At 37.4% G+C, this 25,931-nt stretch overlaps 2 protein-coding genes across 2 annotated transcripts; both read left to right on the forward strand.

Moving 5' to 3' along the window:
- The first annotated feature begins 11,740 nt into the window (after positions 1 to 11,740).
- Positions 11,741 to 17,502, forward strand: LOC133709549 (uncharacterized). The gene is made up of 2 exons (XM_062135327.1): positions 11,741 to 12,111; positions 13,341 to 17,502. Exon 2 carries the CDS (start codon positions 13,471 to 13,473, stop codon positions 14,680 to 14,682), a length of 1,212 nt encoding a protein of 403 aa, XP_061991311.1. The 5' UTR covers positions 11,741 to 12,111; positions 13,341 to 13,470; the 3' UTR covers positions 14,683 to 17,502.
- A 6,102-nt stretch (positions 17,503 to 23,604) lies between these two features.
- Positions 23,605 to 25,639, forward strand: LOC133709551 (tropinone reductase homolog At1g07440-like). The gene is made up of 5 exons (XM_062135329.1): positions 23,605 to 23,763; positions 24,017 to 24,227; positions 24,596 to 24,815; positions 24,915 to 25,021; positions 25,139 to 25,639. Exons 1-5 carry the CDS (start codon positions 23,687 to 23,689, stop codon positions 25,322 to 25,324), a joined length of 801 nt encoding a protein of 266 aa, XP_061991313.1. The 5' UTR covers positions 23,605 to 23,686; the 3' UTR covers positions 25,325 to 25,639.
- The last annotated feature ends 292 nt before the right edge of the window (positions 25,640 to 25,931 follow it).

Genomic DNA, 25,931 nt, shown 5'->3' on the forward strand with positions numbered 1-25,931 from the left:
AGCGTGGTACCTATATGAATGAAGCCGAGCAAATGTTATGGACATGAATGTATGATGATTTTATATGACCACAATCTACTTTCGCTTGGGATGGGGAGAGAGATTGAAAGTCTGGAAAATAGAAAACTGGATCGATCGGCTTTACCGGCTCCGGCAGTAATAATGAAAGCAATATTGAAAAAAAAAATTAATTAACAAAAGAAAAGGGTAAATTGGTCATTTAACCTTTTTTGGGATCCATGTGCTTGCCACGTCAGCAAACAAACGGAGCCGTTAGAGATTTTTGACGGAAGCATCACGTTGATGTCAAAATACATGTTTGGGTATCACATTGATACTTTTGAGAGTTCGGGTATCAAATTGGCCTTGGCAGCATAGTTTGGGGATGGTGACTGAATTTTTCTCATAATTTAATAAGAGAACACTGAAAAATGAAAAGCTTCTGTAAAGAGAAAGACCAACAAGAAAGTTCAATTTTCCCTTATTCTTTTTCAAAGTAGATCTGAATTTAATTAGGGAAGCAACTAAGTGTAGGAGGAACTAAGAACAAATGACCAGAGTGAAAAAGTTGTACCTCCGGCCAAGAGCCTGCAGAAAGTTCTGCATATTTCCTATGAGAAGAGTGAAAAGCAGGAGACCTAGGCCAATAATGGCCATTGTAAAAAGGACTTCCCACACAAAATAACTTGGAGTTTGGTTTCCAGCCGGAGTACTGATTTGCATCATCATATAAACAGAGCCATTATGTTAGTAAGATAATGATCAAACTATAGACTCCATTACAAAATTAATTGGGACAGTACCAGTTAGCTTCAATCATTTTTGTAATGAAATAACAGCAAGACAACCTTTATGCCAGGAACATTGGAACAACATGACATTGCCCAATTAAAATGTAGTCCACAAATTTTGTTAATCAACAGCTTATTAAACAAGAACAAATGGGTTCAGTACTTGTAGGCATGCAGGGTTTTCTCTTCTTCTACCTTCCATTATCTAAATGTCTGTGTCTACAAGAGACTACCCAGCAGCTATGCCGCTTTTGCAGCCATACTGGTAATAAAAATAGTAAAAGCTAATCATTGATAAAGCAAATCTGGAACTGTGAGTTTCAAGTGATAATGCATTAAAAGAATTTGAAACCCAGTCACACACCACATGCATTAGAAGCTAATAACGGAGCTGTGTGATTGTGGTATTACTAAAAGAGAAGCTAATACCCCCTCCCCCAAATCCAAAGTTACTGACTTTCAAAACCACAAACCCATTGATCAAGACATGAAACTGAGCACTATTTCAATCAAAATTATAATAATTGAAGCTCTGGAAATGGAGTCGTACCATGTGGGTCTCCGGCTCGCAGATCTGGAACTCAGATGGCCGCCGGCAAACCCTAGCGGTTTGGTAAATTTGGGGGGGGGGGGGGGGGGTGGGAATTGGGATTGGGATTGGGGTTTTGGTTTCGGAGTGAGATTGAGCGAGCTTAAATGGACAAGTCCGGAATGAAGCGGCGGCCATCGTCGAAGGTGGAGTCCACGGTGGAGCCGAAGTCGAAGACGTAGTTGTCCACGGGAGAGAAGGCGGAGAGGGCGAGGGAGAGGTAGAGAGAGAGAGAGAGAGAGAGAGCGTGACGTTTGTGTAGGGAAACGCCATCGGAAATTCGAAGGTGGAAGATCCGAGGATTACATGGGTAGGTGAATTTGGGTGTTTGCTATGATGGATAGAGAGGGAGGGCGAGAGAGACAGTTGAGTTTTTTTTTTTATTTCTTTTCTCGGTTCAATCTCTTGGTATTTCATAGCAAACTTCAAAAAGAGGGAAATTAGAATTTGAGCTAAAATAATAGCGGGGTCTTCAAACTTTTTTGGCATTTACGACACGCATGAAAAATGCGCCGCTAAAAATAAAAGTAGAAAGTTTTTTACGGATACATAAAAGCATGCCGTAAAATACAATGTAATATTTTTTATGGCACACAATAAAAACACGCCGTAAAATATTAGAAAAAGAAGTCTTATACTGCGCACATTTTAAAATGTAACATTTACGGCGCACACTAAATGCACGCCATAAAATATCAGAAAGAGAAGTCTTTTACAGCGCACAAAAAAAAACGCCGTAAAAGACAATCTTTTACGGTGTGCATGCCATGCACGCCGTAATTTGCTCGTCATAAAAAACAAGTTTTCTAGTAGTGATTGCTGCGATGCTATAATTGGTACCCTCTTGAACATTCCCAGGAAGACAAAGGATGGAGGTACTTCTCGTTTGGACATGGTCGATATGGGCATCAAAACTTATTTGAAGCCTACACCTGGTCCAAAAAAGGCCAAGTTGCCTTTGGCTAGTTGGAACTTGCGGGTAGAAGAGAAGAAAATAATGTGCAATTCCTTTTTCTGTATGACGGTTCCTGTGCGGTTCTCCTCAAATGTGAGGAATCTGGTCTCGATGGAAGATTTAAGACTGGTTGGTCTTAAATCACATGACTGCCATACAGTGATGCAGTTTCTTCTCCCGGTTGCATTAAGATCAGTTTTAAAGAAGCCGGTTAGGTATGTCATTATTCGGTTTTGCCTATTCTTTAAGGCAATTTGTAGTAAAGTTATAGATGTTTCAAGGCTTAAACAAATGCAAGCAGATTTGGTTGATACAATTTGTTTGCTGGAAAAGTTCTTCCCACCTTTCTTTTTTGACGTAATGATTCATTTAACAGTTCATCTTGTTAGAGAAGTTGAGTGGTGTGGTCCGGTATTTTTCCGATGGATGTACCCCTTTGAGAGGTACATGAAAGTGTTCAAAGGGTATGTGAGAAATCGACATTTTCCTGAGGGGTGTATTGCTGAGAATTACATCGTTGAAGAAGCTATAGAGTTTTGTTCAGATCATATCCTTGAAGAAGATGCTACCACTGTGGGAATTCCCTCTACAAGCCTTCCTGAACACTACAAACAGTGCAAACCCTTATCAGGCGCAACCATGGTTGCAGTTTATGGAAAGGAGTTTATGCTAGCACACCTTTGTGTATTACGAAATACTGAAGATGCTCAGCCATACTTCGTGTAAGTGTTTTCAACAGTAGCTACTATTTTTTCCTTTGTCATTTCAATACCTACAATAATTTACGCATTTGATTAATCTTGCTGATTGGTTATCTTGTTCTTCTACTTAGGGAGCATATGCAACTATTGGAGTTAACGTTCCCTAAGTTCAAGAAGAACAATAAGTGGATGAGGGAAAAACAGAATGCGACATTTGGAGACTGGTTAAAGGAGAGGGTAAGTTTAGTTTGCACCCGTACAATGGTGTAAATGAACTTTTATGTGAACTTTATCATTTTTTTAATGTGGGAGTCCATTTTGCAGGTTGCAAATCAAATGAGGTTTCCGGACAATGATGTTTCGGAAACAATAAGGTGGATGGCTGGCGGCCCAAAAAATGAAGTGCCAAGTTTTGCTTCATACCATCTCAATGGAGTTGACTTCAACACTAAAGATCGGGACAATACCTGAACAGTTCAGAATAGTGGAATTTTTTTGGTTGCCGATGCAATGCAAGTTGCAAGTGCAAAGGATCAAAACCCAAGGGTTAATGATATAGACTTCTATGATGTTATAAAAAAATATATGGGAGGTAGACTACTATAAGTTTAGGATACTAGTGTTCAAATGTGATTGGGTAGAGATAGAGGTGGCAAACGGGCCACTAAGCACGAGCACGGCATGGGCCCGGCACGCTTAAAAGCAGTCCGGCACGGCCTAAGCCCGTTAGTGGTCCGGCACGACCCGAGCACGACATATTGTGGGCCGGCCCGTTACAAACACAAACTTTCATTTTGTTTTTAAAAATATAAAAAAACCACAATGATGAGATTTGAATATTATACTTTTTTATTTAAAATCTCATGACAATTACACCAATACTATTTCTTTTATGTTATCAAAATAGTGAAATAAAACACATTATATCCTTGTTTTGACATAAAGTATTTTTTCTAAATATTAAATATATGTTTATTAATAAAGACTAATCTCATAATAATACAACTATAGAATGAAGGAAAGAATAATATGATACTAAATTTTCATTATATAATAAAGATTAATCTCACAATAATATACTAAAAGCAATATATTTTGAGTTATTTTTTTCTTTCTTTTTTTCTTGTAGTAGAATATAAAAAATTATTAGAAAACTAATCTTAAAAAGCTAAGATTGAGAAAAACGTTGTAGAACTTAATTTATTTGAATTTTCTAAATAATTAAATAAAATTATTTTTTATTTATTCAAATTAAGATTTTAAAATCGTGCTTTATAGTGGGTAGGCACGAAGCACGGCCCGTTTATTGGCCCGGCACGATATGGGCTCGGGCCATGGGCCGGACCGGGCTTAATGTTTAAGTAAATGGGCCGGCACGAGCCCGGCACGATAATAAATGGGCTGGCCCAAGCACGGCACGAAGCACGACTAAGCCCGCTTAAAATGGGTCGGGTCGGGCCGGGCCTGCCCGTTTGCCACCTCTAGGTAGAGAGTACTAGGGGCGTCAAAGTAGACGAACTGGGGTTTACTTTGGTGAAACTGAATAGGATAGGGCATGTGAATGACCCTTTCGTTTTAGCTACACACGTGAAGCAGATTTTCTATATTCAAGACCCCATTGATGCTGAATGGTCAGTCGTTGTGAAGTGCCCAGATAGAGACTACCATGAGGTTGATGATGAAGAGGAGCTGCATGACATAGAAGTAGAAGAAAGTCCATTTGTTCCGACAATGCCATCAGTCGATACCTTTGATGATGTAGATGGTCATCAGCCTAGCATACATATGCGAGATAGCGATGAAGGAATATGGGTTAACAATGAAAGCTAGCCTCGTGACTGATGGGAATAGGTAGCTAATAGGGTTATCATGTTTTTTATATTTATGCTTATTAGGGTTTAGGGTTTATTTTTTAATTGTTGCTTTTACCTGTTAAAGTTTAAGTTATAAGGTGATGAAATATATTTGACATAATCATTTATCTATTACCTCAGTGTGTGCTTTTTCATAATATATCATGTTAATTATCATAATAAATGCGGCATATATCATCTTACTTAACATGTAGTTGACCACATTTGCTTATGCGTTTCAGATCATGGCATCAAAGAATAGAGTAGCAGCTGCTAAAGCTGTCACTTTAAGAATGAAAGCTGTGCAAATGAAGAGGGCTACACCTAAGGATATGGAGCCGGCAACTTCACCATTGAAGAAGTCTGTGTCTAAGAAGCAAAAGGCTGCATCTCTAAATAAGAAGGATGTACGTGTCCCAAAAGAAGAGGACTTTGTCGCCAAAGAATAAGGCTAGATCCCCAAAGAAGAGGACTTTGTCGCTAACTAAGAAGGCTGCATCCCAAAAGAAGAAGGGCACATCCTGTTCTAGTGATCGGTCTATGAATGATGTGTCAAGCAGTAAATCTGGAAAGAATGTTAAGTCCACTAAGATAGCACAGAGAGCAGCAGCTAGTAATGAGGAAGAATGGAAGATATCAACATAACAGGTGGTTTGGGGCTGCTAAAGCGAGGAATGGTGACAATGAGTCACATTACGAGGCGATTGATCAGAGGGAAGCGGCTAACTGTAGAGATTAATGATAAAGGGGAACCAATTGGTAATTAAGACTGCAAAAGAAATGCAATCTTACATTGGGATCTTAGCACGTACAAAGATCCCCATTATCATTGGTGATTGGAGAGAAGTGGACCCGGATGAAAAACATAAAATATGGGAATCGATTGAGGTATTTATACTATCCCTTAAACTAACCTTATAGCTTTGAGTTTCACTAGTTTTAGATGTAAACTAACCTTATTTCTTCTGTTTTTATGCAGGAGGCATTTGTGATTCCTAAAGAATGTAGGAAATTGGTGATATCCTCCGCTGCAAACAAATGGCAGAAATTCAAAAGCAAACTGACCAACAAGTATATTATACCATATATCGATACACCTGAGCTGTTGGAAAATCCTCCAAATGACTATCGATGCATTAACAAGGAACATTGGGAACAATTTGTTGCTGATAGGATTTCAGATGCATTTCAGGTTTGTGAACTGTTACAAACTAAGTCCATCTGTTGGTTTCAGTTTAGCTATGTTGAATAAGTTGAATCCAATTTTGTTCCTAATCATTTGCTTTGTAGGAGCTGCGTGAAGCCCAAATAGAAAAAAAAAAAAGGAAAACAAGTATCCTCACCGTATGGCGCGTAAGGGATACGCTAATTTATAAGAAGAATTGGTTAGTTCTTGGTTCATAACATAAATTTTCTAGGTAAAGCGTGATGTTGTTCCACTCCTAATATGTTTCTCATATGTCATAGTCTGCGACAATCCCGATAGAGAAACTCGATCGTGCCACAATGTGGGTGAAAGCACGGCAAGACAAGAATGGTAACTTTAAAGCAGTTGAGGTGCAGCAGACGACCAATAAAATTGTAAGTCATTTTATGGTACTTTGAATATGCTTATTGGTATTGTACATGAAAGTATTACATCCTGAATTATAAGTGTGTGTATATATTTGTGTCAACAAAAGTTAAAGCTGAAAGAGTCTGATGGATCGATTACCACACAAGGTTCTGATGATGTGCTCACTTTGGCATTGGGGAGACCCGAGCATCCTGGTAGGGTACGAGGATTTGGAGGTTATATCAAACCAGCTTCATTCTTTGACCTGCCTAAACGGCGAAAGAAAAGTGTTGAAGAGACAGTGAGGAAAAGTGTGAAGATGATAATGGAGGAAGAGAAGGAAACCAGTCTTGCAAATGAAAGAGCTTTATGGCAGCAGGAGAGAGAAAGAGTGGTTGCTGAGGAGCGTGGATATTGGACAGCCAAGTTTGCAGAATTGGCGACAAAGATTGATGGAAACAAGCTGCCAATAGAGTCACCAAAACCTGTCACACCACTTTAGGATCCTGGTTCAAGACAAGGGAGCTGTTTCCGACATGCTGAGAAAGTTATGCAAAATAATCCGGACGGTGAGCTCAATATAATGCAGTGAAGAAGAGGTTGGTTTTAAATGATGATGCAGGACTATTAGTTGAAGAGAACCATGAAGTTCCAGAAGGGAAGCACAAACTAACGACAATAATCGAGGAGGATAGAGACATCATGGCTCCCAAAACTTCAGCAAATGATGATCTGGTAACACCATTATTCCCTTCATTTATCTCTTTTCTCATGTCCTATAGTTTGCATCTTTAGTGGAACTATGAATGAAACTAAAATATATGAACTAATTGTTTATTCTCATTGTTTGTCTTAGGAGATGACTGCTGCGGTGCATGAGTGTGAACTGGCAGTAAATAGGGTGGACAACATTGTTGCTATTGGAACAATTATTCAAGTGAATGTTGGGTCGAGCGATCAACTGATACATGGTGTTCCATTGAGAAAGGACAATATGCGCGTCTCAGTTGTTCGAGCCATTGTTTATGATGCCTTGTTACCTATTCCAGTGAAGGATGAGATTGTCACTATCAGCGACGCTATTAGTACTTGTGTTGCCCGGCCAAGAAACCTGGTTGTTATCCCTGTAGAAAATGCACCCCCTAAAGCCATTGAGTAGAAGGTAATCAATCAGTCTTATGTAGATTTTAGCTAGTTTGAAAATGGTTTTGTTCAATATGCAATTTTGTTTCATGTACTATTGCAATATGTTAATCTGGGAAAAGTTGATAACATGTAGTCTTATTGGTTTACACAACTAGAAAATAAATCGTGCTAATACCAAGAAGAGAATGAGAGATGTATTTGATGACAATGAATGAAGACGTTCAAAACTTGCCACCGAATTTGCCAACGACATTAAAGGATTTGTGCACGTGGGGGAACAATTTTCTTAGAGACGGGGTCACCATCCACACAACATTTGCTATGGACCTTTTCGGCCATTCAAAGAAAGTCTTTCTGTTTAGAAGTGATCTCTATACCATGGCAAACAAGCTAGAAGTATCAAATCGTGTACTTGTGTTTTACATGAGGTAAAGAATTATTAAAGCAAGCTGGGTGCATATAGTCAATAATTCATTATACGATTGAATTTTGATTGGCATGTATCACTGTTTATTTTGAAGTTCTTTTAACAATTTCATATTCCAAAATAATTTGTAGCTAACTTCATGAAGTCTTGAAGAAGTGTAAGATGGTGGATATGGTTGCCTTTGTCGATCCTGATCAGACTGGTACACTTGGGTGTGGAAATCCCACTGAAAGGGCTCGGTCTTTGTCAGATCGGTATAGGCAAGGGAGGTTAGGGCAAATCTTTGTGGTTCCATATAACTCGGGGTACGTAAAAAGTAATTAAAGCATTTGGTCTGCCAAGTTATATTGTTAATGGTAATATAATAGATTTTTTTTTTTTTTTATGTTATCCCATAGTGCTCATTGGATGTTGACGGTTGTGAACCCAAATGAAGAAGTCGTGCACTTCATGGATCCACTTAAAATGCGACTCGGGAATGGAAATCTATTGTCAACAAGTAAGTGTCTGATATTGTACTATAGTGATTGATCAGTTGGTGTTACTTGTTCATGTACTGGACTTCTTTATTAATTATCATTTTATGTTTGAAGCTCCATTAAAATCTATAATGCCCACAAGAATCGGAAAGGAAGGAAAGTAATTCAATGGAAGAATCTTGCTGTGAGTCGGTTGAAATTTTTATAGTGGTTAGTTTTATGTACTTCATTGTATATTTCACCTTCGCTTATCTTAATTCTTTATTTTCAGGGTATTCCGGAGCAAAAAAATGACAAGACTTGTGGATATTTCATTATGCGTTACATGAAAGAAATTGTGGAGGACAAGAACTTGGATTTTAGTATTAAGGTAAAATTGATCAACTGCTTACCTATGGACTTTATTGTTTAATGATATAGTGCATGCTCTGTGCATATAACTTTCATATTTTATTTGCTGCATTTCCTTATTACAGTGGGGAACGAGGTCAAATTTGGTTTACACAGACAAGGATATTGATGAGATCTGAGCGGAATGGGCTAAGCATGTTTTGAAGTTCCCAGAAAATTAAGTATCAGCCTATATATCTGCTTTTGTTTCTGGTAGGTTATGAGTAGTAGTAGTGTCTAGGAACTGCTTTTGTGCATTTTGACAGAACTAATGGAAAGTGTTGAACAATATAATGCATGCAGTTGCTGTAACTACTCTATGGAAGCTACTAGGTTTTTGTCTTAGTTAGATTAGGATCCATGCAACAATGGCAGTAATTAAAATCGGTTAATGTAAAGGCTAGCATGCTAGCTAGTTTAGTATTATGCTACTGATGTGAATGTATTTTGGTGGGTTAATTGATGCAATGAGGAATTTGCTGATTTCAGATGTTATAATATGCCTTTTTCATGACTAGTGTACAGAATGAGGTTTGCTATGGATCAAATCCAACAAATGCAGGTTTATGTCTTTATGATATGTTGTATCACAAATACAGTAACAACATAAAAGAATATCTCTATGTTGTTCCTTCATACTTGTAACAACAGAAAACTGAAGTTTATTTCACTATCAAACAACATAAATACTTTTAACAGACAACAGAAAACTGAAGTTTAATTCATTATCAAACAACATAATACTTTTACCAGACAACAGAAAACTGAAGTTCAATTCACTATCAAACAACAGAAATACTTCTAACATACAACATAAAAGTGAAGTTCAATTCATTATCAAACAGCAGAAATACTTTTAACAGACAACATAAAACTAAAGTTCAATTCATTATCAAACAACAGAAGTTCTTCAAACAAACAACAGAAACGCGTAGTTCATTTAATTATCACACAACAGAAGAGTGAGTTTCTGACCTCAATCAAACTACACAACTACATGATTACATATAGTTATATTGTCTATCAGACAACATAAATACTTAAAACTGTGGTTGGAATACAAAATAAAAGACATAAAAATAAAGTCTTAAAACTATTTAGACGACAGATGAGCATAATTTACCCATTTATAAGTGATTTTCAAACAACAGTTAAATGTCTTTAAAAATGCATTCAGACAATATATTGTCAAACAAGCCTTTATTTTGGTAACTTCAGACAACATATAGATGTGTTCTTATTTATTTTCGGGTTTTTTACTTCAACAGTGTCTGAACTCTTCGAGGACTTTTGAAATGATACCTGAACTTTCAAAGTTATCAATGTGATACCTGAACTCATTTTTTCGTATCAACGTCGTACCTGCGGTCGATTTCCGTCACAGAACCGTTAACTATGACCACGTGCCCAGCACGTGAGGCACAAAATAAGGGAAAAAATGACCTTTCCCACTTCCTTTAGTTCTTCACGGGATTTTTTACTTCAACAGTGTCTGAACTGTTCGAGGACTTTTGAAATAATACCTGAACTTTCAAAGTTATCAATGTGATACCTGGACTCATTTTTTCGTATCAACGTCGTACCTGCAGTCAATTTTCGTCACAAAACCGTTAACTATGACCACGTGCCCAGCACGTGAGGCACTTAATGAGGTTAAAAGACTAATTTACCCTCAAAAGTATTGTTTTTTATTTTTTTTTCTTTCTTTCTTCTTTCTTTCTTTTTAGACGTCTTCTTCCCTCTGATTTGTCCCCTCCGATTGGAAGCCATGGCCGCAAATCAGATCTCACATTCTCTCTCAACCACCCAACCCTTTCCAAGCACTACCTGACTACAACCACATTGAACTAAGCTAGATCGATATGGCTACCTTGCAAAAATTCAAGCTCCTCGCCACTCAATGCCCCGTCGTCGCCTGAAGCCCCACGGGCAGCCCATCCGCCAGCCTCGTCATCCACCTCTGCCGCCGTAAAACCCTCAGATTGTTTGATTACACGCATTTTTATACGTGTAATTATATCTAAAATACTAAAATTAAGCTAATCCTCAAGTTAATTAATATATAGTTAATCCATTTTTATTTATTTATAGGTAATAAATGGAGTTACGGAAATTGCGAGAAAACAAAGCAAAAATGGAGCAATTTGAAGTTTGGATAGAAGGTCGAAATAGTCAATGCGGGTCGACCGTGATCAATGGCATGAAGGGAGCGGAATCCAATTGCTTCTGATAATTTGTGCGGAAGTACATTGAGAAGAGAACAAGAAGACAAAAAAAATAGAATAGAAATGGAAAGGAAATTAATATATATATATATATATATATATATATATATATATATATATATACAGATCCAATCCAGAGCGGAGCTCCGCTTTGAAATTAACGTGTGAAGTTCGAGTTTTCAGTCACTTTTCGGTCGCATATCCACATCTCGACCGTTCAGTTTTTAGGTACTACTGTATAGATCATCTCTGAAAATTTTCAGCCAAATTGATGATCATTAAGGCATCTAACTCGTTTAAACCAATGGACGGACTGAATCTGTCAACCTGAACCGTACTAGCTTTAAGGTACTTATCATTGCCTTAACGATCATCATTTTGACTGAAAATTTGCAGAGACGATCTATACACTAGTACCTAAAAACTGAACGGTCGAGATGTGGATATGCGACCGAAAAGTGATCGAAAACTCGAACTTCATACCTTAATTTTCAAAGCGGAGCTCCGCTCTGAATAGTTACTGTATATATATATATATGACGTCATGCTGATGTCAGCATGTTTAATTGTATAATTGTGGCCGGTGGCTTTCCCTTTCCTGTTTCTTTCCTTTCACCTTTCCTCTCAGATGCTGACACGTCAGCCTACCCTATCCCTTCTTGTATCTTGACCAAAAACGACAGCCCCATATTTAATCCTCCTCCTCACAATTAAAAGGGAGAGGGTTCATACCCCGGAGAGAGGGCCGCACCACCAAACAGAGCAGCAGCCCTTTGGGCTGCTCTCTTTCCCTTCCTTCTCCATTTTTTCTCTCCTCACCAAGAATCACAACATACCTCACCAAAATTCCACCTCCTCACCAAGATTTCTTCTCCTCACTAAGATCCACCTCACTAAGATTCATTCTTTTCATCTTTTCTTCACCTCACCAAGATCCACACTTCCTCACTAAGGGGAAGCACTTAAAGCATAAGGGGTTTAGCATTTGTAACTTGTCTTGGTTGTTCTTCCTCTTCTATACCTTTTCCTCTTTTATTTATATGAAATTGATGAAATTGATGATATATATATTTATGGGTAGTGAGTATAAATTTTGTTGGGAGTTAGGGTTGTGTGCCATAACCCAAATTTGATGTAATGGATGCTTAATTTAATTTATATATGTAATTTGTTAATTATTGGATGCTTGTATTTTGTGATAATTTGTTAGAATGCATGTTTAGGAATTGTCAACTCTTGGGTATGTGTTTTAATATTTTTAAATTAAAATGTAGGCGATGACATCCTTAAATTTTAGAGTTAGAACCCCGATTTAATAATCGTGGGAAATACAAGCATGGTTCACTACATGATTAGCTTGATCGCGGTTATGGTGAGCTTAGTTGCCTCATTTCTCGATCTCTAGGCCTCTTGATGCGAATTAGTGACCCTTGAACCGGCTCTAATTCATGTCAAGTGAGTTCCTACGGCCGTTGAACCGGAGTAGGAATACCATTAAGGGAATTTCGGCCCTTGAGCCTTGAAAAGCCTTGGGTACGGCTTCTACCATCTTTAATAAATTGCATATAAATTAAATTAGCATCTAGAGCATTGAATTAGGGTTAGGAATCATCCCTAACTACCAATCCCATATTTATATTCATTTTTTAGTTTTCTTCCCTTTATTTAATTTAGTTGTTAATTAAAGTTTCTATTTAAATTCTTGCACTTTAGTTATTAGAAATGCAAATTACATTTTCGGTGACATTTCCTACTTCATTGTAAATAGTCATCACTAGGTCTTAGTTTTGATTAGGTTTCGGTACAAACCAAAGCCGAGCATTGCTAAGGCTTGGTGCCTTAGAATAGCATTTTTATTTTTTTTATTTTTTTTTCTTTTTCTTTTGTTTGCTAAGTGTCTTTATTTCCAATTACCCAAGGATTGTGGGTTAGCCACTAATCCCCGTGGTACGATAACTTTGGGCATAATATTTTTCTATCTTGACAATGATACGTACGCTTGCGTAAATGTGTATCCAAGTCAATGGCGCCGTTGCCGGGGATTAGGGTTTAATAGCCTTAATCCCTTAGTGAATCGGTTCTTTAGGTCACATTGGCATATTTTTGTTTCTTTATTATAAAAAAAAATAAAAAAAATTGTTATTCTAATTAGTTGTTATGTTTTGTGTGCTTCGTTTTCTATTTTCTTTTTAATTGTTGGTTACTAATCTCACTCTTGGGAATCCATAGGTACTTATTTTTAATATCACTTTCAGCTATGGATCAATAGAGCTATGGATGGGATGATCCTAGGGGATATGAGCAACAAAATTTCTATAGTGGAGGTTATCAAGAGCGGAATACCTATGTCGAGAGTCCTATGCCTTGTTACAACCAAGCTTGTGCCTTGTGTAATTCTCCGTGGCACTCACCTTTTGAATGCTCTTTGAGATTTGAGTATCCGGATTTTATGCGAGAGTATGAGTACAAGATGGGGGTGTATCAAGAGATATTTGTACCCAAAGCATATCCACAAGAGCAAGCTTTTGAGCCTAGGAAGCTATCACTTGAAGAACAACTTGCTCAATTGGAAGCCTCCAATGCTCAATTGCAAGCCTCCCAAGCTCAATGTCTAGCCTCCCAAGCTCGGTTGCATGCTAAATTGGAAGCCTTTAATGCTCAATTGCAAGCTTCTCAAGAAATGATTTCACATTCCAATGAGCAACTTGAGCCTAGTTTTGCACAAGAGCCACCACTCACCATTTGTCATGACCAAGATTCTTTCTTTGATCAAGTGGAGCCTAATTCAAGAGAAGGAGTATATTATGAGCATCATGAGCAAGAGTTGCCTATTCAAGATCGAGAGGGTGATGTTCATGTACAAGAAAGTGAGCTTGGATATGAAAGTTCCAACACAAGTAGGGTGAGAGATGACATTTTGGAGGAATCGGTGCAATATTGGAACTCCAATTTTCACAATGAAGAGGAGGTATATGAAGTTGATTCCAAAGAAGAGGATAGCTTGTTTAGTGAGGAGGATGTGGAGCTTGAAGACTTACACCATATTCCCTTAATTGTTGAGGCCGATATTCCCAAGGAGGAAGAGAGTCCTTCAACACCTTGTGATAATGAAGAAATTGAAGAGCCATTGACTCTCTCTCATCCCACATCCACGGAGATCCATCATGAGCTTCCCAAGGTGGAGAGTAGAACGTTGAGCACTTATGTACTTAATAAGAAGATTGAGCTTAAGGTACTTTTACCTCTCAATCCACCATTAAGTGGCCAATGTTTCTACAATGAGGTGATGGATTGGAAAGGAAGTGAAGCACTTGCACTCAACCTTTCCCATCACACTCAAGAGCTTCTACCACCAATTGTTCCTATGAGCATCATTTCTACACCACTTTTGAAGGAGAGGGCAAGATTGGCTCTTAGAAGAAAAATTGAGAAGAGGAAGATTAAGAAGCTGCACTTTTGGTCACCAATTACAATATTTATGGGTAGCTCTTGGCCTTGCCTCTATGACATGTCAAGGAGTCCCTTAGCCCCAAACAATAGGGTGGTCGCACTTAAGAAGTATCCACCTTGACAAAGATCTCATTCTATGGACCGGCAATGAAGTCCTTAAACAAAGCGCTCGCTAGGGAGACAACCTTAGCACATCATTGGTACTAATTATTTTGGTAGTTTTTATTTGTCGTGAATAAAGAATTTTAGTCATTTTTGGGTGGATGGGAGGTGCCCGGAATTGGAAATGTGAAGGAGAACAAATTTGGCAGTGAGCAGTTTCTGTCCAGAAATTTCAGTTGAATTTGGGTGACTATATCTTCCATTTTACATGCTATTTTTGGCTGAAATTTTCTGGGGATATTCTACTGTGTGTCTGCTATCTTGTGCCAAAATTTGAGCCATTCTGAGTCTCTGAAACTTCAGTTATTTGGTGGTCAATATGTGAAGGTCAAAACAGAGACAGCTACTGTAGAGTGACTTTGGGAAGCTACACCTTCTACATCCCAAGCAATTTGGAGCTAAAATTTTTCAGAGATGTGTCTTCACATGTTCTCTATATACAGGAGAAACAGTTTTTGATTTGAACCTTCCTAGCTTCAGATATAGTGTTCCAAGTGACAGAGGTCAGAAACAGGGCACAGCAGAAACTGTAGAACACAACAGTGAGTTTGGAGGCCAACGATTTTTGACTCAGAATTGATTTTACAGTGAAATTTTAATAGAAGGTGTCTCGATGAGTCTACTTTCATTTTCAGTTGGTCTCACTCTCTTTTCACCTCTGGAGCCCAACTTATTGCAGTTTTGGTGACTGAGGGTCAGCAGCAGATTTCATTACAAGCTGGCAACTTTGACCATCTTTATTTTTCATCTCAGTTAGATATAGGTGGCTCACTTTATATGGATAATAAGTTCTCCAAGTCTACTTTCTATTCCATGAAGTCTCACTTATTTATCTATTTCTGAGTTTGAGATATGGGTATTTGAAGACAGAATGGTCATTGCTGGAATTTCACTGCACTCACTAGTTTTTGTTCACTTAGGTGGTTGAACTTGTTGCACTTCAATTCTTCAATGGAGGCCATTATAGGGCAGTTTTGGGTGTATTGGAGGTGACAAAGCCTATGATCTTAATGGAGGACCTTTGTTCTTATTCTTTGATGGGATATTTGTGACGCATTGCTCTTTGGACATTATATTTTTCTCAATGGAGTTGATCTTTACATGAGCATCTTGAGCTATTATGGAGCATACGTAAAGGAAGTCAAGGCCTTGTGCCTTGAGGTTGGTGTCTCATTTTGGTCTTCTTCGAAGGTCATGAGCAATGGAGGGTCGACAAATGGGGTTTTCCGTATTTTTTCTCCGCATTTAGATTTTCATTTTCGTAGTTAATTTTTGTGCCTTTTCCCGGACTTCACTCTCATGCCTAAATCCGACATGGATTTAGCTTTCGAGCTCATTTGACAACATTGAGGACAATGTTGGTTTTAAGTGTGGGGGTGAGGAATCGGGCGCCCTAAAAAAAAAATGATTTTCCATTTTTAGATTAGCTTTTTGTAATTAGAATTTAGTGGTTAATGCCTTTTCCAACCCCAATGACGAGACATGGACTTAACTTGTTATGATTGTGGATAGATTGAGCATGATCTAGGACTTTGAATTTGTTTTGTGATTAATTGTATATGTGATCTATGCTTGATTATATGTGTGCACATAGCCTATGTTAGGTTCGTTCATCATAGTTAGAGAAGCATATAGATTATTCGATTTACTTGCATGCCTTATTTGTGAGCTTTTGAGCCTAATATCTATAGTGTATGTATCGTTCATTCACTTATTCTTTCATGTGTGTACAATTTCATGACATTGCGTATCTAGAACTTGCTTGAGACCTCTCGAGGCTACTTTTAGCTTGCGACATGATAGAAAGGATCGAGGCATTAGGACTATATACCACCATGGCCAAAGAAGCATGTGCCCAAAGATATTTACCACTAGATTGCCACTTTGAGCCTATTTATATATTTAGCCTTTTTGTTCATTACCACCACATATTCCTACCTAGCCTATACACTCCTATCCTACCATTCCATGATAATTGGTGAAGCGATTCAAGAGAATGACTTTATGTTTGAGTGTTTCAAAAGAAAGAAAAAGTCAAAAGTGTAAGGTTACAAAAGAATAAGTGTGAGGGTGAGTGATATTGTTTAGAAAAGAAAGTTTTGAAAGAAAAAAAAAAGTTGTTTGAAAAGAAAACAAAAAAAAAAAGGGTGAAAAAAAGAAGAAAGAAAAAAAAGAAAGAAATAAAAAAAAGAAAGAGAAAGTCAAATAGAAGAAAATCCAAAAATAGAAAGAAAGTAAAGTATTGTGTATAGTGTAGTGTGGGTTGTATATTGGGTTTAGAGCAAGTGAGTTAGCATTCGAAAACAAAAGTCATATATCTCTACAAGAGAGAGTTGCTTCACCGATTTCTATGAACTTTGTATTTCCTTTATCCTTCATTTCTTATAGCCACTTGCCCTTAGCCCTATTACAACCAAATAAAAGACCTCTTAATCTTGAATGTTGTGGGTTACCTAGCGGAGATGAGATCGAAGAGCAAGCATATGGCGGCGCATGTTGTGAAATTGCTTTTGAGTGAAACACATATAGCCCCTAAACACTTTAGCGGTAATATTTAGTGAACCTATGTGAGTTTAGTGGGTTATATTGGGTCTTCTATATGCCTATTTGATTATGGTGGATTGATTTGACACGTGGTCAATACATGCATATACTTGAGCATTTCTCACATGTGCATCTTAATTGCCTTAGAAATTCATAAGTCCTATGTTGTGCTTTATCAACTTTACAGTCATATACATAATTAGTTCTCTGAGGGTTATGGTTGGAAAGGCTAATACCACATTTTCTTTCATTGAACACATGTTGAGTTTGTAAATTTTCGGATTAGATTTCATTTAGTTTGCTTGAGGACAAGCAAAGTTCAAGTGTGGGAGTGTAATTACATGCATTTTTATACGTGTAATTATATCTAAAATACTAAAATTAAGCTAATCCTCAAGTTAATTAATATATAGTTAATCCATTTTTATTTATTTATAGGTAATAAATGGAGTTACGGAAATTGCGAGGAAACAAAGCGAAAATGGAGCAATTTGCAGTTTGGATAGAAGGTCGAAATAGTCAATGTGGGTCGACCGTGATCAATGGCATGAAGGGAGCGGAATCCAATTGCTTCGGATAATTTGTGCGGAAGTACATTGAGAAGAGAACAAGAAGAAAAAAAAAATAGAATAGAAAAGGAAAGGAAATTAATATATATATATATATATATATATATATATATATATATGACGTCATGCTGATGTCAGCATGTTTAATTGTATAATTGTGGCCGGTGGCTTTCCCTTTCCTGTTTCTTTCCTTTCACCTTTCCTCTCAGATGCTGACACGTCAGCCTACCCTATCCCTTCTTGTATCTTGACCAAAAACGACAGCCCCATATTTAATCCTCCTCCTCACAATTAAAAGGGAGAGGGTTCATACCCCGGAGAGAGGGCCGCACCACCAAACAGAGCAGCAGCCCTTTGGGCTGCTCTCTTTCCCTTCCTTCTCCATTTTTTCTCTCCTCACCAAGAATCACAACATACCTCACCAAAATTCCACCTCCTCACCAAGATTTCTTCTCCTCACTAAGATCCACCTCACTAAGATTCATTCTTTTCATCTTTTCTTCACCTCACCAAGATCCACACTTCCTCACTAAGGGGAAGCACTTAAAGCATAAGGGATTTAATCACCACTTAGGTAAAAGGGAGAAATTATAATTCCAAGGCTTGTTATGTTTGCTTTTTAGCATTTGTAACTTGTCTTGGTTGTTCTTCCTCTTCTATACCTTTTCCTCTTTTATTTATATGAAATTGATGAAATTGATGATATATATATTTATGGGTAGTGAGTAGAAATTTTGTTGGGAGTTAGGGTTGTGTGCCATAACCCAAATTTGATGTAATGGATGCTTAATTTAATTTATATATGTAATTTGTTAATTATTGGATGCTTGTATTTTGTGATAATTTGTTAGAATGCATGTTTAGGAATTGTCAACTCTTGGGTATGTGTTTTAATATTTCTAGATTAAAATTTAGGCGATGACATCCTTAGATTTTAGAGCTAGAACCCCGATTTAATAATCGTGGGAAATACAAGCATGGTTCACTACATCATTAGCTTGATCGCGGTTATGGTGAGCTTAGTTGCCTCATTCCTCGATCTCTAGGCCTCTTAATGCGAATTAGTGACCCTTGAACCGGCTCTAATTCATGTCAAGTGAGTTCCTACAGCCGTTGAACCGGAGTAGGAATACCATTAAGGGAATTTCGGCCCTTGAGCCTTGAAAAGCCTTGGGTACGGCTTCTACCATCTTTAATAAATTGCATATAAATTAAATTAGCATCTAGAGCATTGAATTAGGGTTAGGAATCATCCCTAACTACCAATCCCATATTTATATTCATTTTTTAGTTTTCTTCCCTTTATTTAATTTAGTTGTTAATTAAAGTTTCTATTTAAATTCTTGCACTTTAGTTATTAGAGATGCAAATTACATTTTCGGTGACATTTCCTACTTCATTGTAAATAGTCATCACTAGGTCTTAGTTTTGATTAGGCTTCGGTACAAACCAAAGCCGAGCATTGCTAAGGCTTGGTGCCTTTGAATAGCATTTTTATTTATTTTCTTTTTTTTTTCTTTTTCTTTTGTTTGCTAAGTGTCTTTATTTCCGATTACCCAAGGATTGTGGGTTAGCCACTAATCCCCGTGGTACGATAACTTTGGGCATAATATTTCCCTATCTTGACAATGATACGTACGCTTGTGTAAATGTGTATCCAAGTCATTGTTCATCACCCGCCCCGACCGCCGCCGATTGCCTCGCCGGAGTACCTCGTCCGAGGCTCCCACTAAGTACTGATATTACAACCGCGAATAACCAAAGGCCGGTTCTTTTTTGGACAAATTGATTAGAAGCTGGAATCAGTGAAATGATCATTGCCCCATTGTTTGATAAATCATATACAGATAGATATAGTTATACACAAACACGCAGTCGCGGAAAAATCAGTTTTGGGTTTTCTCCCATCATCACCATCCTTCGCCTTTTCGTCGCTGTTGAGAGAGAGAAAGAGAGTTGCAGAGAGAGAAAGAGAGAGACACTCAGTCTCCTTCACTTTTGCAGATTTTGATTCAATTACAAAGACACGGACTATTTTGGAAATTCATGAACTTATGTTGTGATGTTAGTTGCGGTGAGGAAGCCGAGTGCCACGACAGCGTGGCCTGCCTCCTTCATATCTCCGGCAAGCTGCACAAGAAGGTCTGGATTGTCGCCGACCATATTATCTCTCTCTCTCTCTCTCTCTCTCTCTCTCTCTCTCTCTCTCTCTCTCTCTCTCTCTCTCTCTCTCTCTCTCTCTCTCTCTCTCTCTCTCTCTCTCTCTCTCTCTGATCCCTCTGTTTGAAATCTTAGGTAAATTCCAAGTCTCAGATCTGGAGGCCAAGAGTCGTGAAACCGTCTACACCGCTCCGGCCTGCAATAAATTCAGAGAAGCAAAGCTGTCGAGCAAGTTGTGCTTGGAGAACTCTGACGAGATGGAGTCCCCGGCGGTGTCCGTCCATCAAAGAATTAGATTCAAGTTTTGCTTTGGGTTTTGCATTTTGCTAGGAAATGTCATCATCCCATCTGATTGCATTTTGCAGATGAAAAAGGAAATAGAAATGGAGAAGAAGAACTGAAGGTACGACGGGACAAGTGAAGAACTAAAGGAAGTGGGAAAGATCATTTTTACCCTTATTTTGTGTCTCACGTTCTGGGCACGTGGTCATAGTTAACGGTTCTGTGACGGAAATCCACCGCATGTACGACGTTGATACGAAAAAATGAGTTCAGGTATCACATTGATAACTTTGAAAGTTCAGGTATCATTTCAAAAGTCCTCGAAGAGTTCAGATACTGTTGAAGTATATACTTTTGAGGGTAAATTAGTCTTTTAACCTTATTTTGTGCCTCACGTGCTGGACACGTGGTCATAGTTAACGGTTCTGTGACGGAAATCAACCGCAGGTACGACGTTGATACGAAAAAATGAGTTTAGGTATCACATTGATAACTTTGAAAGTTCAGGTATCATTTCAAAAGTCCTCGAAGAGTTCAAACACTGTTGAAGTAAAAAACCCTTTATTTTCAGACAACAGAAGTTTTATTAAAACTGTAGTTTGTAATTCATTTGAACAACATTAATGTGTCGTTGTATATGATTATTAACCACAGAAAGTCCCAAATCCTTCAATGTTGGGTTGTTCAGACGACAGAGCCTTGCGAAACTTCTGTTGTCTGAGTGAGAAGAGACGACGGAGGATATCTGTCGTCTGATGCCGTAAGAGACGGCAGCTGGATAGACAACATATAATTTACATATCAGACGACAGATGATATCTGTCATCTGAAGGCTTTATTGGCATAGTGATGATGTACAAGCAAATAATGAATCCTATTCATAAATAGGATATCTACGAGAATACACTACACCAATTTTTCAATCAGACGATAGTTTTTCACTGTTGTCTGAGTATAGAGTTTGTTGTTGTCTATCTCAATGCCGTCTGATACATGAATCAGACAATACCAAAAAACTGTCGTCTGATAAAGTTTACTACAACAGCGACTACTATACTGTCTGTTGTTTGAATACCACGAAGAACAACAACAATTGGCACCTTAACTCTTGTGCAAAGTAATTTCAGTTGACAGACCCTAGAAGAATGTGGACGTGTAATGAAAATTTAGAGAACATTGATTTGTAAAAAAACTGTTGTCTAAAGGAAGCTTGTACATCTGCAAAGTAATTGAATACTATTGACTGACTTTGAACAAGACAAGAGCAAAACTATTAAAGCCATTGTGTATCATTGCTTCATACTATTGCATCCTAAAATAAACTGTTGTCTGAGATTTTCTTGAACTACAGCTTTCTTGCTTTATGGATCCTTAAAGTCTCTTTTCAACCATATGGCCTTCCAAGATGCTGTACTAGTTGATCAATTCATGCAATTGTAGCTTTTCAATTCTCTGTGGTCTTCCTTTTCATCAGACAACAGAACATATTATTATTTTTTTGTGTTATATCTTGTTAGACAATTGAATATGTTTAATAACTATTGTAGATAGATGATTCAGACAACAAATTTTTCTTTCTTTTTTCTTCATATTCATTTGTTAGACAATGGTTTGCTGGTGGTTTTGAATTGTCTGAGATATAAGAGAAGACATACATTCTGTACAATTGAACACATCCTTGATTCCAAAAGCCATTTCATTCCATCAGCAATATGCATCCCAACATTTACATAAGAATTAACATTGCCTAAGTGCCTATAACTGCATAAAGCCGGAAAACATAAACGCGTCCAATGCGCATTAACCATGCCTATAACTAAAGCAAAAACTAAAACCAGCTAGCAGGAGGGTGATCAAAATACCAAAATAAGAGCCCTGCCTTGAACAACCATCACAGCTATGAAATATGATACTTCATCACAAACTTAGCTCACTCTGACCTCACAACATCAATATCCTTTTGGGTGTAGATCAATTCGGATCATCGCTGCCACTGAAACAAAAGGCATAGTACAATCTCAACATCACAAAATCATGCAACAACAAGAACATTAAGTTATAAAGCTGTCGAACTAAAATTTAAGGCTTTACCTTTGAAGCAAAACCCAGGTTCTTATCCTCAATTATTTTCTTCATGTACCGCATGATGAATATGCCACAGTCCTTCACATTTTGTTGTGCCGGAATACCCTAAAAACAGTCATTACAAAATCTCAATAGTGCACTAACCATAGCATGTACAAAATCTGAACCTACAATTATGAATACTAGCATACCCCCATGTTTTGCCACACTATTGATTTCCGGCCAGACCTATTTCTTTGAGCATAGTAAATTTTGATCCCACTTCAACAATAAAATAGAAGACAGCAGTAAGTTTAATCAATCGGCGACAAACAAACCAACATAAAAATCATCATTCCAGTATTTTATCAAAATCAGAGACTTAGGCAGACTTACTTTTCTACAACAGTTTGCCATTCTCCACCAACTAGTCGACGCCGCAATGGATCCATGAAATAGATAGTTTCTTCCTCCGGATTGACAACAGTCAACATCCAATGGTTACTTATAATTTTATACTAAGAAATTAAGTCAGCTCCAATTTTTTTATTTTATATATATATATATATATATATATATATATATATATATATTACTTACTAAACGACATGTTTGAAGTAATTAATTAGACAAGTTAAAGATAAGTCATTCACCCTACATTATACGGCAACAAAAAAATCTGGCCCTTCTCTGCAGTTGTGAACCTATTTGCTAGAAAATGCGATCTTTCCGTTGTATTTCCACTTCCAGCTGCTCCAATTTGTGAAAGGTCCACAAAGCTAACCATGTGTGACATCTTTGCTCTCTTCAAGACTTCATGCAAGTAGCTGTAAAAGCACATAACCTTAATACATTTGAAAACAAATAAGAGTATACATATTGAATACATTTATGAGATAATAATTCATCGGACTAGACACATAAATATTAGATTTCCTGGAACATTATTAAAAATAAAAAAATAAAGATATGATATACATCAAGGTAAGGTACCGTGGACGACCCGGATTTCTATTAGCTTTCATCAGAAATTCATAATGATATAATTGCAATTTATTATTGAAGGTGACATTTTCTGTGTTTTTGCACTTCTCTCCAGTATTTCAAGTCGTAGAGGATGAGGATCGTATGATGTTTTTGTGGACAGAAACAAATTTGACAGATCTAGATATATGAAAGCAACTACATGATTGCAAAGTCAAGAATAATACAACAACACATGGACTTTATATCTTCATAGTTCACACTACGTACTAGTGAATATTAATCACAAAAATACACTGACATCAAACTCGAATCCTCTATATATAGTGCTCGAAGTAGCAGAGAGCTATACAAAGAGAGATGGCTCAATATGGCGGAGGAAGATGGTCTCTTGAAGGAATGACTGCTCTCGTCACTGGTGGAACCAAAGGGATCGGGTTAGTCGGTTGTACATTTCAATTTTCCTCATTTTTGTTGTGCTTAAGTTCAGTACTGTTTGGTATTTAGGTACTGTTATAGTTGTTAAATTTGTTTGCGAAATTTTGTTCGCACACGTATTCATCAGGTTCACTATAGATTATCATTTATTTCTGCTGTAATACACACACAAACACCAACACATGCATCACCGGCCATTTTGACAGCCACAAATTTAGTGAATTAGCTAGACCGTGTATCTATTGTTTCTAGGTATGCGATTGTTGAAGAATTGGCTGGATTAGGTGCCAGTGTACATACTTGTTCACGGAATGAAGCCCAACTCAATGAATGCTTGAATCAATGGAAGAAGAAGGGTTTTCATCAAGTCACTGGTTCAGTGTGTGATGTGGTCTCAAAAATCCAAAGAGAGGAACTAATACAGAAGGTCTCATCACTGTTTCATGGGAAACTTAATATTCTTGTAAGTACTTTAATCATCAATCCGTTGAAAGCAAATACAACCACATAGGGTTCAGTACTAATTAAAAGCGCGCACCAGGGTAGTCTGCGACAAACCCTATAACTATGACGAAGAAGGTGTTTAAATTGCGAGAGCAATATTAGATGTATCGTGCTATCTTCTACATCATTGAATGGTATTTCCTCGCTTTGTCGAGGTTTTGATAAAAAAAGAAAAGAAAATTAAGAAAAGTAAAAGAGTCTAATAGTTGTATGATAAGCATGTGATGGGTTTTATCTGATATGCTATAATGATAGACCATCTGAGATTAGTTAAAAGAAGATATAAAAAGAAACCCAAATCAACTTATTAATATATATATCTTGTAGATAAACAACGTGGGAGCTCAAATAGGAAAGCCAACAACTAAGTACACAGCTGAAGACTACTCATTTATCATGAGTACCAATCTTGAATCTACTTACACTATGTGCCAACTAGCACATCCTCTTCTAAAAACTTCAGGAGCTGGTAACATTATTTTTCTGTCTTCTGTTGGTGGTGTGGTCTCAATGGGGGAGGGTACGAGTGTATACGGTGCAACTAAAGGTACACTTTTAATTTCCTTAAATATATATTTCGCAAAATGTTTTACGCCATAAATTGAAGATTAAATGTGGCTGCTGATCTTTTCTCATTTCAATTTAGGAGCAATGAATCAATTGGCCAAAACTTTGGCTTGTGAGTGGGCAAAAGACAAGATTAGGATTAATAGTGTTGCACCTGCGCTCATCAGAACTCCTCTTGTTGAACCTGTAAGATACATTCATAGATGAATGATTTCAAATGTATGTGATCGTAGACCTTCACTTTTCCACCTAATTGATCAACGACACAGTTTTTTTTTTTTTTTTTTTTTTTTGCACATGCAGATTTTGAATGAGGAAAAGTTTATGAAGGCTATCATCTCTCGAACCCCATTAGGACGTATAGGAGAGCCTGAAGAGGTGTCTGCCTTGGTGGCATTTCTATGCCTTCCTGCAGCCTCATACATAACAGGGCAGACTATTTGCATCGATGGAGGGCTAACTGTCAATGGCTTCCAGTTCCAAGCATAATGAAATATGCTGAGATTTGCTCATGCAAGAATAATAGGTGAATATATGGCGAAGCTTCTAGCACTAAATAATAGGCATTCTTATATGGTATGAAATACTCAGTTTAGGCCACCCATTGCATAAGAGCGATAGCCAAGCCAAGTCATATAAAGGCAAGCAGCCTTTTAGAAATAGCAAATGACACTTGCCTTCTGGAAAGTCCACCTTTCCCGATTGTCTCATGTCACAGAATACAGTGAACACGGGTTATGTGTATATCGTTTATGTCAATTGTAGATCAAATTAAATCAATAATAATTGTCTTTTGAAGTCTCACTTTTTTGTATTTCTTGTAACTATTGAAAATAAAATTAATTTAGAATTATGTTGAGAGTTATATATGGTGAAAATAATGGTGAGATAGTGACTTCATAAGTTATGGGAGTTAGAAAGGTTTAAAGTTAGTGTAACGCTCTAATACTTATGTCCATTAATTGTCATACTTATAATATTGTCTAGTTTAGGCCGCGGCTTATATAAGTAGGGTAGTCTAGTTGAGTAAGGTGTGTAGAGGAGAGTATTTTGTAGAAGTTTTATCATGTATTTTGAAAGTCTTCTCCATATATAT

Source organism: Rosa rugosa, chromosome 5 (genome assembly GCF_958449725.1).
Source record: "Rosa rugosa chromosome 5, drRosRugo1.1, whole genome shotgun sequence".
NCBI lineage: Eukaryota > Viridiplantae > Streptophyta > Magnoliopsida > Rosales > Rosaceae > Rosa > Rosa rugosa.

What these genes read in the sequence shown, in the direction of transcription:
- LOC133709549 (XM_062135327.1), top strand. Translation starts at nt 13,471, where the DNA reads ATGCCTTGTTACAACCAAGCTTGTGCCTTGTGTAATTCTCCGTGGCAC.
- LOC133709551 (XM_062135329.1), top strand. Translation starts at nt 23,687, where the DNA reads ATGGCTCAATATGGCGGAGGAAGATGGTCTCTTGAAGGAATGACTGCT. An exon ending in GGTGGAACCAAAGGGATCGG is followed by an intron (nt 23,764 to 24,016) that starts GTTAGTCGGTTG and finishes TATTGTTTCTAG; the next exon opens with GTATGCGATTGTTGAAGAAT. An exon ending in GAACTCCTCTTGTTGAACCT is followed by an intron (nt 25,022 to 25,138) that starts GTAAGATACATT and finishes TTGCACATGCAG; the next exon opens with ATTTTGAATGAGGAAAAGTT.